Below are 12691 nucleotides of genomic sequence, written 5' to 3'. Positions count from 1 at the left end.
GGTGTTTTAGAATTCCATTGGTAAGGTTTTGGACAGAAGATTTGATCCAGGTACCTTTGTTCATATATTATGTTTTCATAATTAAGATATGGCCAAATCAAATGACTTCACTGTTCATATTGCCTACTTTAGGAATCACTTATATTGCAAAACATATGACAGAATTATGGATATCTGTCCAGGGAAGTATTCTTCCTTTGTATTCCAATTTGAAAAAAATTTATACCATTAACAACATATAACTGTGAGAGAGAGAGTATGTGTTGTATGTGTGTGTAATGGAGGGAAATGAAAAAAGAGGCAGCTTTAAGATGGAAAGCGTAGAAGAAAGAATGGATCAGAAGGTACTAGTCATTACTTGGGGATGTTTGTATCTTTTAGACCTGATTTCTACACTAATTATTTTCAAACTCTAGGGAGTTATATTTTACACATCTTTATTATGGAATACTTTGCATCACTTTACTTTAAGAAGAGATTAGAATAAATGATATTTCCCTATGGAAATTCACTTTTTTAATATCAATATGTTTTTAAAGAGAAATGGGGGATGGGATAACAGTTTTATCTTAAATTTCATTAAATTATTTTTTCTTTAAGTTTCTAGTATTACATGATTGGTTTTCATGAGATATACAGAGTTCATGTTAGCTTAGTTAAGAATTGTTATTCAGCGATCATTTCTATGGATAGAATTACCATATTTTTACTCAAATAACCTGAAGGGCTATGAATGGCACTGTGGCCCCAAATAGAGGATGCCATAAGGAATTAGGAGGGGATGTGGAGAACGAGATTTTGTTGTCATTACATTAAAATTTTCCATTTTTTCCTCAAAATTCTAACCTTCATGGTCATATCTTTCTACTCTCCATTATTCAGATAGGCTCAGCTAAAGAAAGTGGCCATAGCAAACTTATTTGAAAACTGCACTGGAGAGTCTTTAATTTTGCTTGAGTGATTAGACAATTGTGGGTCCAGTTTAAGAGACACTGAAATTTGTCATTTTAAAAATTGTGCAGTTTTTGCAACTTAATTCTTCTCCGAAGTGCACACAAGGCCAGCAACTGACGAGGCAAATCAAGCTTGCCCTGTGCTGGAGCTGATTCTTGTGAAAGTGTCGACATCTCCAAACAGCAAGTAACAAAGTCTGGAGACCAAGCATAGGCGATAAAATGACCTAGTTTGAAAATTCAACCCCCAAATTAACAAGCAAGATGTACACTTATCATAACTGTGCTTAATAAACCAAACAACAACAGCAAAAAACAAACCCACCACCATCGAGTAGATTTTGACTCATAGCGGCCATACAGGACGGAGTAGAACTGCCCCATAGGGTTGGCTGTAAATGTTTGGGGAAGCAGGCTGCCTCATCTTTCTCCCCTGGAGCAGCTGGTGGTTTTGAACCAATGACCTTTTGGTTAGCAGCTGAGTTCTTAACCACTGCACCATCAGTGCTTAATAAAAAAAAGAGAAACTTGCAATTTTAAAGACACGCAAAAAAATTCTCTTCCTCACTAATATAATTCTTGACTAAACTCCTTAGTGAACTAGTATGATTATTGCTGTTTTTAGGTGTCCTTGCGTGAGCTCATAATGGCCTTATGCATAACAGAGTGAAAAATGTTGCCTGGTCCTGTGCCATCTTCATAATTGTATAATTATTCCATTTATATACGTTCATTGATTATAATTACCTTGGATCCACCAAGAAAATTAAAATTCCTTATGTGTAGAAACCATATTTATTCTTTTATGTTTGTCAAGCCCATTATTTTATAGCCTTTGTCGGCACCAACAAATGCTGACTTCCAAGCATATAAATTGATGCTGTATACTTGGAATGGCTTGTTTTTCTTCACTAGTTCAGAATCAAGATAAGAAATACAAGTGGCGTATGCTGATGAATTCCCAAAGTTATGCTACTATCTACATTGCAAAGTATGTAAAATCTGTTTTGGAGTAGGGGGCGTTACGACTTCCAAGGCTGTTAATGATTGGTCTGAGGACAGGGCACATTTTCATTCCCAGAGTTCCATTCTTAGAGAGTGCTAAGTCATTGTTAGGGGGCAGCTGTAAGTTGCAGTACTTTCAATATTTGAAGTATTTTCTGTTTTTAACATGAAGTCTCATATTCTCTCAAGTTCATATCATGGAATACGTATTTTATAGACGAAAGGATAATTCATCTGCCAAAATAACAATCTCCCAAGTGACTAGCAGGATGAGGTATACCATGTTATTACCAGAAAAGTATAATTTAAAAAATAGGATGAAAGACGTTGAGTAAAAAGGGATGCGTAGGTTGAAGATATGCCAATTTTCTTTCAAACAATCATAACTATTTAAGTGACACAGAGTGTTAAAGTAGTTAACAACTTAATCACTTCTGTCAAGCATGCTGACTCATTTTTTCACATATTTGTTTCTAAACTTGCCATTATGTTCAATAAGATCCTGGGAATTCATACACCCAGTGCATGTATTTATATCTTAGTGATATTTAGATTTTCAAGCATTGACAATTCAAGCTTAAGACAAAAGTTATGAGAATGTATCCATAGGCTGGGAATTGATCATAGAATGGAATAAGCTACCATAATGTTCACCAAAATACAGGTGCTGGGAGCTGGATGGGCTCTTCCAGGTGACTGTCACAGGGAAACGTCTGGAAAGACTGGAGAAATTTTAAAGATCCTTGGTTTTCTTGATTTTAGAGTAATTCTGTAATCTATTTTAAGTAGTAAAGGAAGCTCTAGGTTGTCATTATAGTTGAAATCTATCTCAAATGGTCAGGAAGGAAAGACAGGCCCATACATGTTAAAGTAAAAGATTTCCTAGAAATTTGTATGCCATAGAACTATGTATTTCAATGGTTGAGACATAAACTGCATGTACAAAAATCACATACTCTCTAAGGAGGCTATTTCAAAATTCTTCAGAATATTCATATTAGAATTTCCATTTGCCCGTATGGTAAAAAGTAGATCACGTAAATGCATACATTTTTATTTTCTCTCCAGAATAGTTTTTTGGTTGGTTTAATTCTAAAAATTCTGAGTTGACACAGGGCTTACTGAGGCAAATAATAGCTCCGGATGCTAATTACAATGTAGTTTTCCAGTTTATAAGTGTTCCCTAGGGAAGACATAAACATTTTGATTCGGCCATATTTGCTTTGCCGCTGTTGTTAATTGAGTGAAGGCTGTCAGAATATTTTACTGTAGTAAGACAATAATAAATATAATTATAGGTATAATGTGAGCACAAATTTATGCCTAAGCAAAGTAGAGTACATTTGCGTCAGAGGGATTTCTATCATACCAACACCCCTGCTTGAAGTTCTGTCATGGCTACTGCTTTTACATTCCAAGTTGCTGGTTTAAAAATGGAGACTTTTTTTTCATATTCTCAAATATGAAAACAAGTGATGTTTGTGAATTGCTTTGGGGAGTTAATATGTACGCACATTTGTGCTCATTATATTTCTATTTGTTTCTGGCAGAATTCACTTAAGGAATGATGGAAAACTTTTGAAATAAGATGTCTAAAGTACAGAAAAAAATGTATCCAAGTATTTCAGAGACATACTGAGACAATATAGTTTATCATTACTTCCAAGCCTCTAGCTCATCCTCAGAGAACACAAACAACATGACTTTCTATAATCTTTAGTACAAGAATATGTTTCCATGATTTGGTTCATACACACCAAAGAAAAAAGCATACATGTTGGTCTGCAAAAGCACTTAGGTTTTGGTAAATACTGTTTGGTGCACAATACTCAAAATAAGTCCACAGAAACAACTGCTTTTTGCTGTGGTATTTACATATAATACCAAATACGATGGTATTTTTACTTATAGTACTCAGTTTTAAATGACAGTAAAACCTGCAAAAGCTAGAACCTATGTAAGGTGGAAACCTGTCAGAGAAGGAAAATGCAAATATTTTCCACTAATAGCGATAGGGAAGTGGTAAGACTGCATCCCGTCGAAGGCTGAAAACTTGCAAGACACAGCAAAACGAGGCAGTCCCTTCAAGCTCCAGCTCTCACAGGTTTCACTGTACTTACAACTGCTGGGAATTTGGTCTTTTAGCAGCAAAATTGTTGAACATACAAATCTTTTAAAAGTTATTTTTAAAAACTACAATCACACAGTGTAATAACATTGAGGTTTTAGTTTGAAATGGCAGTTTTGGCTTTTAGTTTGGGAGTGGTTGAAGGTCGAAAAATAATACCATCTGCTTCAAGAACTGGCTTATTTCTCCTTCTTAAATTTGAGTTGATTTTTTTTTAGTGTTTAAACTTTTCTCTGTGAATAATTTGGACAATTGAATATTTGAAAGTCATCTGAAACACATTTTAGAGTCTTCTTAGGTACAAGATTGATAGTAAAAATAATACACAAAATAGCGAGACTGAACAAGAATCTGGCAATTTAACCAAGAACCCGATCATGAAACCAGTTGATGCCCCCATTGTACTTGGAATAATCCCATGGGATCATTGATAAATTTGAAGTAAAAAATTCATTTAAAACTATTCACAGCTAGTGAATGGCTTATGTATGGAAATCATTATTTCACATACATGAAAACAATCAATCCTACTATATAGAAATGACTTATATAATTAAGAATTAAAATGCTTTCTTATATTTGCAGCGAGAAGTTTGAACCCATATAACTTTCAGGGGGAAAAGGTTCTTGCTAAAAAATCTTTCAGGAATCCATTGTTTGGTTTTCATTGAATTCATTTTCATCCAAATGTAAATTCCTTTGAACTTTAAAGTCTCATTTTTAACTAAAATACAAAGTCTTACCTCACTTTGTTTCAATTATATTAAAAGATTAAAACATAATCATGTACAGACCATTGAGAAGCTACCTATTAACAACTTAGCAAAAATAAAGATGGTGACTTGAATTTTTCAGTGTTTGTCGATAATTTAAGGTACATAGTTATAACATTTATTTAAAAGCAATTATGTCACTTTCAATATTTCTTCCATCATTCACTGAGATACAAAATTTAAGAAAAGTGAATTTTGTATACCACATGATCTCTTAAGCCATTTGTTTTAAATTTCCACGGAGGGACTATCTTTAGTATATTAAACAAAGTTTCACTTTTTTTTTTTTAACCTTCTAATTGAAATGTCTTATTATTATATAAGTTGGTTCTATGGTGATTGTATGTACAGTGCCCCAGTAATATAGAGTGACTTTTTCACTGAATTGATTCTTTTCCTATTTTATAACTACAGTATAAGAAAATATTTTTAAGGTTCAAGCTATTGATTTTTATTATCTTCAACATGTTTTCCCTTTCCCTTAATAATGTTTAGTGTGCAAATTCAGCTTTTATAAGATTTAATATCATTGAATTAAGAATCAAGGAATTTCAAAGTAGTTTTCACATCTACTGTTATGTGATGCTGTATAACATACAAACACATTGGCAGTAAAGCTATCGCTTATATCATTTACTGTGAATCAACAAAGAAAACACTATATTAATATGAAATAGAATCCTCATAATATATATTTCGTATCCATTAAAAGAATCTTAATTTGCTTCATTGCTTTGCATAGCAAATCAAAATACAACTCTTCTTTATGCTGTTTCAACACAGTGGTCATCATTTGTACATCACACACGCACACACACATGCACACACACACAACAATGGCAAAGAAGCTTTCTTCTGAATTGATCATTTCAGCTTGCTTGCATGCCTTCAGGGACTTAATCTTGTTGTTGATGAATATCCTCGTGCCTAAGAATTTTGTAGATAACCCAGTAGAAAATATTGAAAATCAAAAAGGCTAATGGAAAGCAGGCTCGGGAGATAGTGTCGATCTTCTTGGCCCGGTCGACAAAGACCTTTCTCATTTCATCTGGGCTTTTCGGCATTACCTGGACGGGATGGTTGGGGCCCTTTGGGGTCAAACCATCTTTTGCTTGCAGACATGGCCCCATTCCATAGGCTGTGAAGCTGAATCGGCTTTCCCTTACCTCATCATCCTGTCACAAGAAAAATGTAAGAACACACCTTAGAATTGGGATGGAATAGGTCTAACAGGCATTTCAGAATCGCAAACGTAAACTTTATTGTGATAAATTCCTATGTTAAAATAATGAAAAGATAATTGAAGCGTGTAAAGACAAATTGTGACTTTTCCCACTGAAGTTTTATTTACATCCTGCTGTACCATATAGATGTGCCCATTAATAAATACGAAACTCTCAAATTACATACTTTATGGGAAAATTAAAAATTCTGGTATTGTCTACATAATGCTAGAATATCTAAGTAAAAAGAACAAGAAAAGTATACATTCGGATACTGGGTCATATATACTCATATACTTATTTGTTTTTTTATATTATGAGTCTAAATGAATAAACATGTGAGTTCAAAGGGAGAAAATACCGGCATTATTGACTGAATTTTTATTTCTCATGGAGGAAAAGTTTTTAATGGTTGTTTACTGTAATTTTAGGTTACTTCCTTGGCAGCTGCCGTCTGGCTCAGCAAAATTGCCTGGCTTTTTACTTCTCATTTTACACTACTCCTCTGTTTTACACTCACCCTTCTACAAGATCTCTAAGATATTCACATAGTCTAGATTATATAGAGGTGCACTGGTTTGGTTGAAATTATGAATGAAATTTATAAGAAGTTTATTTCATGTTTTAAAATAAATTTTAATGTCTTTAAAAATTACAATTACATGCTTCTAAAAAGTATTGTTACTTTTCTCTTAAATGTTGCAAATTGAGAAGAATTTTCCACGTATGTAAAAGAAAAGCAAATCAACATTTTAAGGTAAAATTATTACTAAACATGATAAATGAGATGTGCTCATGATAGAAAAATATGGCACTTAATAATGTATAATGAAATTTATTAATGAATAATTTAATGCATTTATTTAGAATGACAGTAGATGGCTACGTATGAATTAAATAGTTTCTTGTTACTAAAATTGAAAGTTTAAAAGATAACAGTTCTAACATTTGTAAAGTTATATTTCTCTTTCTGATAGCAATTTTTGATAGTAACATAAAAATTAATTGGTTCAAACTCTTGAAAAATTATTTGGGGACTATGAACATAATTACACAATGAACAGTATATTACAAAATATGAAAGTAAAAAATAGAAGTTATAATGGATGCTAAAAATGAGAAGATTGCCAAAGTCGTTGCAGTAATACACAAAATAATTTTTCAGGAACTATGAAAGGAAGGTAATTCCAGCTGAATAACCAAAACATATAATTATTAGGAAATTGCTCAACTGTAAATGTATAAACAATTGAATAATGAGAATGCAATTATGAAATAAAAGCTGATGATCCAAATTACATGTGATTACTTTCAAGAATTGGAAATTGATTTCCCTGTACTCTTTAATAAGCATTTTCATTTACTCTGGTGATTTTTTTGGTTTCCATGGAAATTTTAAGACTAAATTATGCTTTGCTTTGCTATTTTCTATAAATATATTTTGAAAAAAGTGGATAAACTAGGGATTATACAGTTCACATGTAAGAGCTGAAATAGCACCCTTACAATTTAGTAAATCATCGTGGTGTTTGGATTCCAGAAGAAAACGTAGGTCACCGAGGTAAGTCAATCAGGTGAATATTGAAGCATAAAATAGCATTTTAAATTACATCAACACATATGTTTAAAAATATCCATCTCAAAATAGGATAACATATACAGTTCTCAAAGCATGTTTATAATTTTGATGTTGATGTACTATTCAACCAATTGGGAAATTAATTAGTAAGATGCTAAGATTTCATGATATTAGTTAATGCATTTAGTAAAGCAGGATACATTGACTAATTTTTTAATTATCTCTTCTGGAGAACGTACTGTTTTCAGAATCCAGCCATTCATCTTAAAACAGAGACGATCCATTTAATTAACGTATTTAGTGAACAACGATATTCACCTTAACTGTGTGTTTCCACACAACTAACTGCGAATAAAGGTTTAACATCGGGCATGGGCTGTTGCAAGAGTGCTGAGAAGGACCTCGGATTCCAACAGGATCATTTCCTTGGAAACAGTGCAATTAAGCTAGATAGGGAGGGTGGGTCTTCACTTACTGCACCTGCCTCGGGGTAGCTCTGTGCTGGCATGAAGACTTTGACCTACCTGACTTGACGGTACACAGATTTGGTGGGAAATAAAGGCTGTGGCTTCTCCGGGTCAAGGCGATCATAGCACCTTGACTTTTGTCCTTGGCAGCTATATGCCACGAGGACAAAAGAAACAATGTTCTTGAATAGCTACCCTGCATTTTGATGAGACAAAGATGCTGTACTTGTTGTATCTCCTGCCTCATATCCTCCTATAGAGCTAAGCAAATGTAATATTAGGTCAAAGCTTGTTTCTGCCTGGCGAGTCTGCTTGCCAATTTGAAAAAATCTCGGTGGTGGTAACAGGAGCTGACTTGGCTTTCAGATCTGTTCAACATGACCAAAAATTGTAGGAGGGAGCTCTGATGAGAGTGATGCCTGGGTGCCTGTGATCCAGCTGGGGTTTGAAGTTGCTCTGCAGCAAATAACTGGGGGGTCAGTCTTACCACTGGGATCTGGATAACACAGATTTGTCCCCTGATGAATTGGCAAATGAGTGCTCAGTGAGATAAACTGAGGAGACACAGGGTGATAAACTGAGGGGTAAGTGGCTCAAGATACAATTAATTCCTTGTTTTCTGTTAATGAATTATCCTTGTGAAATTGAAACCACTTAGGGAAAAGAAAAACCAGAGCATGTAGAGCAAGCAGCTCTCTGGCTTGTGCTCAAAGTGAAAACAGCTCCATTGTGTAAAACAAAACAGAAGCTTAGTTGGACTTGGAAGGACCTTGCACTTAATCTTGATGTCAACTCTGCAATCCCAGGCAAATTACACTGGAAACTAGCAACTATATAGTGCATCCCTGTCCTATAGAAATAGAATATGAATTGTAAAGGAGAGCCATATGTATAATTTAAATTCTACATTAGCTGTGTTTTAACAAGTTAAAATAGACGGTAAAATTAATAATGTATTTTATTTAATCCAATAGGTTAAAAATATTATTGCAAAATTTATTTGGTGTAAAATTTATTAATGACATATGTTACATTTTTTTTATTTTATACCAAGTCCTTGAACTCTGGTGTTATTTTACATTTACAACACATCTCCATCTAGACTATTCACATTTCTAGTGCTCAACAGTCATATGTGTCTGGTAGCTATCATATTGGACAAAGAAATTCTACTATAAAACATCTGGGTCACTTCACTGAGAAGCGCTGGCAAATGTCTGGACACTCTATATTTTTCTATATTTTTAGGTTAATTGACTGAAGAACTAACAATATGTTTTCAGGTGCTGCAGCACGAAATAGAATGTTTGGTATGAATGCTAACCTGAACTTACTGCAGTGTTGCCATTCAGGAATTACTGGCTCTTTTGAAGCGGGTGAAGGCTGGGGTGTGAATATGTGCTAAGAAGGTAAATTGCCTGGTCTTCTCATTGTTGTGAAATAGAACACCATTTTAGAAGAAGTAGTTATATTAAATGCAGTAGCAAACCAGGGTTGGTCGTATGATAATCATAGATGAGCCTCCCTAAATGATATTATCTTACCTGAACTGTAATAGACACTGTGTGATTAGAACTATCCCTCAGCCATGGGTTCCCATGTAAGCCTCCTTTTGGAGGCAGGAGGGTATACAAGATTTACAGACACATGTATTCTTCCCTCTGTCATGCTGAGTTTCACTGATGGAAAGAAAATCTGGACTCTTTGGAGGAAAGATGATGGTTAGAGGTTAATCTAGTGGCTTTCTTTAGGTAGCTGTTAAAACATGGAATGAACAGGGTGAAAATTGACAGGATTGCTATGAAAGATTTACATTTTGCCAGGTGGGATGAGTGAAATCTGTTCAAGTTCCAGCAGTTGCTTCCCCCAAAGAACCCTATTAGTTCTGCTCCTTTCATCTCAGAAATTAAATTCAACGGAAACAAAAGCTACTGACAAGAGTTGCTGAATTTACAGACCAATATCTCTCATGAATGCAGATGCAAAAATTCTCAACAAAATTCTAGGCAATAGAATTCAGTATCACATCAAAAAATAATACATCACAACCAAGTGAGATTCATACCAGGTATGCAAGGGTGGTTCAACATTAGAAAATCAATCAATACAAACCACCATATAAACAAAAGAAAAAAATCACATGATCATCTCAATCAATGCAGAGAATGCACTAGACAGAGTCCAACACCCATTCTTGATAAAAACTCTCAATAAAATGGTTATAGAGGGGAAATTCCTCAACATAATAAAGGGTATCTATACAAAACCATGGAAACCCTGGTGGCGTAGTGGTTAAGTACTACAGCTGCTAACCAAGAGGTCGGCAGTTCAAACTGGCCAGGCACTCCTTGGAAACTCTATGGGGCAGTTCTGCTCTGTCCTATAGGGTCGCTATGAGTCAGAATTGACTTGACAGCAGCGGGTTTTTTGTTTTTTTGTTTTTTTTTGGTACAGAAAACCAACAGCCAACATCATTCTTAATGGAGAGAGACTGAAAACATTCCCCTTGAGAACAGGAAGAAGACAAGGATGCCCTTTATCACCATTCCTATTTAACATTGTGCTGGACGTCCTAGCTACAGCAATAAGACAAGAAAAGGAAACGAAAGGCATCCAAATTGGTAATGAAGAAGTAACACTGTCCCTATTTGCAGGTGATATGATACTACATGTAGAAAACCCAAAAGACTCCACGAGGAAGCTACTGGAACTAATAGAAAGATTCAGCAGAATTGCAGGATACGAGATAAACATACAAAAAATCAGTTGGATTTCTATACACCAATAAAGAGAACGAGGAAAAGGAAATCAGGAAAACAATACCATTTATAATGCCCTCCCCCCCAATAAAATACTTAGGAATAAATCAAACCAGCAATGTAAAAGACCTATACAAAGAAAACTACAAAACTCTACCACAAAAAACCAAAAGAGATCTTCATAAATGGACAAACATGCCATGCTCATGGATAGATAGACTCAACGTTGTTAAAATGTCAGTTCTACCCAAAGCGATCTGCAAATACAATGCAATCCCTATCCAAATACCAACAACATTCTTTAAAAAGATGGAAAAACTAATCATTAACTTTATATGGAGTAACTAAAGTACTACTGAAGAAGAAGAATAAAGTAGGAGGACTCACACTACCTGACCTCAGAACCTACTATACAGTTACCGTAGTCGAAACAGCCTGGTACTAGCAGAATGACAGATCCATTGACTGATGAAACAGTATTGATAACCCAGAAGTAAATCCATCCACCTATGGTCACCTGATCTTCAACAAGGCCCCAAAGTCCATCAAATGGGGAAAAGGCAGTCTTTTTAGCAAATGGTTCTGCCAAAACTGGATGTCCATCTACAAAAACATGAAACAGGACCCACACCTCACACCATACATAAAAACTAATTCAAAATGGATCAAAGACTTAAATATAAAACCAAAAGCTATAAAGATCATGGAAGAAAAAAATAGGATCAATGTTAGAGGCCCTAAAACATGGCATTAACAGGATACAAACCATAACTAACAACACACAAACTCAAGATAAGCTGAATAACTGGGATCTTCCAAAAATGAAACACTTACTGTCATCAAAAGACTTCACCGAAAGAGTAAAAAGAGAACTTACGGACTGGGAAAAAATTGATGGCTCTGGCAAATCAGACGAAAGTCTAATCTCTAAAATCTACAGGAAAATCCAGCACCTCTACAACAAAATGACAATAACCCAATTAAAAAGTGGGTGAAGCAAATGAACAGACAGTTCATGAAAACACTCAAGCAGCTAACAGACACATGAGGAAATGTGATCACTGGCCATTAGAGAAATGCAAGTCAAAACCACAGTGAGTTACCATCTCACCCTGACATTCCTGGCATGAATAAAAAAAGCAGAAAATAAAAAATGTTGGAGAGGCTGCTGGAAGATTGAAACTCTTGTATACCTCTGGTAGGAATGCAAAAATGGTACAACTATTTTGGGAAGTGATATGATGCTTCCTTAGAAAGCTAGAATTAGAAATATTATGTGGTCAAGCAATCCCACTCCTAGGAATATATCCTAGAGAAATAAGAGCCATCACAGGAATAGACATATACACACCCATGCTCTTTGAAGCATTGATCACAACAGCAAAAAGATGGAAACAACCTAGATGACTGGATAAACAAACTATGGTACATACACACAATGGAGTACTATGCAATAATAAAGAACAGTGATGAATCTGTGAAGCATCTCATAACATGGATGTATCTGGAAGACATAGTGCTGAGTGAAAAAAGTCAATAACAAAAGGGTAAATATTGTATGAGACCACTACTATAAAAACTCATGAAAATGTTTACATACAAAAAGAAACAATCCTTGATGGTTACAAGGGAGTGGAGGGACGGGGATGAAAAAACACTAAATAGACAGTAGTCAAGTGGTAACTTTAGTGAAGGGTAAGACAGTAGTATGTAATACTAGGAAAGCCAGCAAAACTTGTCCAAGGTGAGGTCATGAAAGCTCCATAAACATACCCAAACTCCCTGAGGGGGCAAATTACTGGGC

At 34.8% G+C, this 12691-nt stretch overlaps 1 protein-coding gene across 2 annotated transcripts in view; it reads right to left on the bottom strand.

Annotated features, from left to right (window-relative positions):
- Positions 1–5755: 5755 nt before the first annotated feature.
- The window catches only part of GLRA3 (glycine receptor alpha 3), a 240913-nt gene continuing 233977 nt past the window's right edge, over positions 5756–12691 (bottom strand). For both annotated transcript variants that reach the window (XM_003415819.3, XM_003415818.3), the window contains one exon: positions 5756–6034. In XM_003415819.3, coding sequence (XP_003415867.1) covers positions 5756–6034 — 279 coding nt within the window. The remainder of the gene's footprint in view (positions 6035–12691) is intronic.

This window comes from Loxodonta africana, chromosome 21 (genome assembly GCF_030014295.1).
Source record: "Loxodonta africana isolate mLoxAfr1 chromosome 21, mLoxAfr1.hap2, whole genome shotgun sequence".
Classification (NCBI taxonomy): Eukaryota; Metazoa; Chordata; class Mammalia; order Proboscidea; family Elephantidae; genus Loxodonta; species Loxodonta africana.
This window is presented reverse-complemented; position numbering and strand designations above follow the sequence as displayed.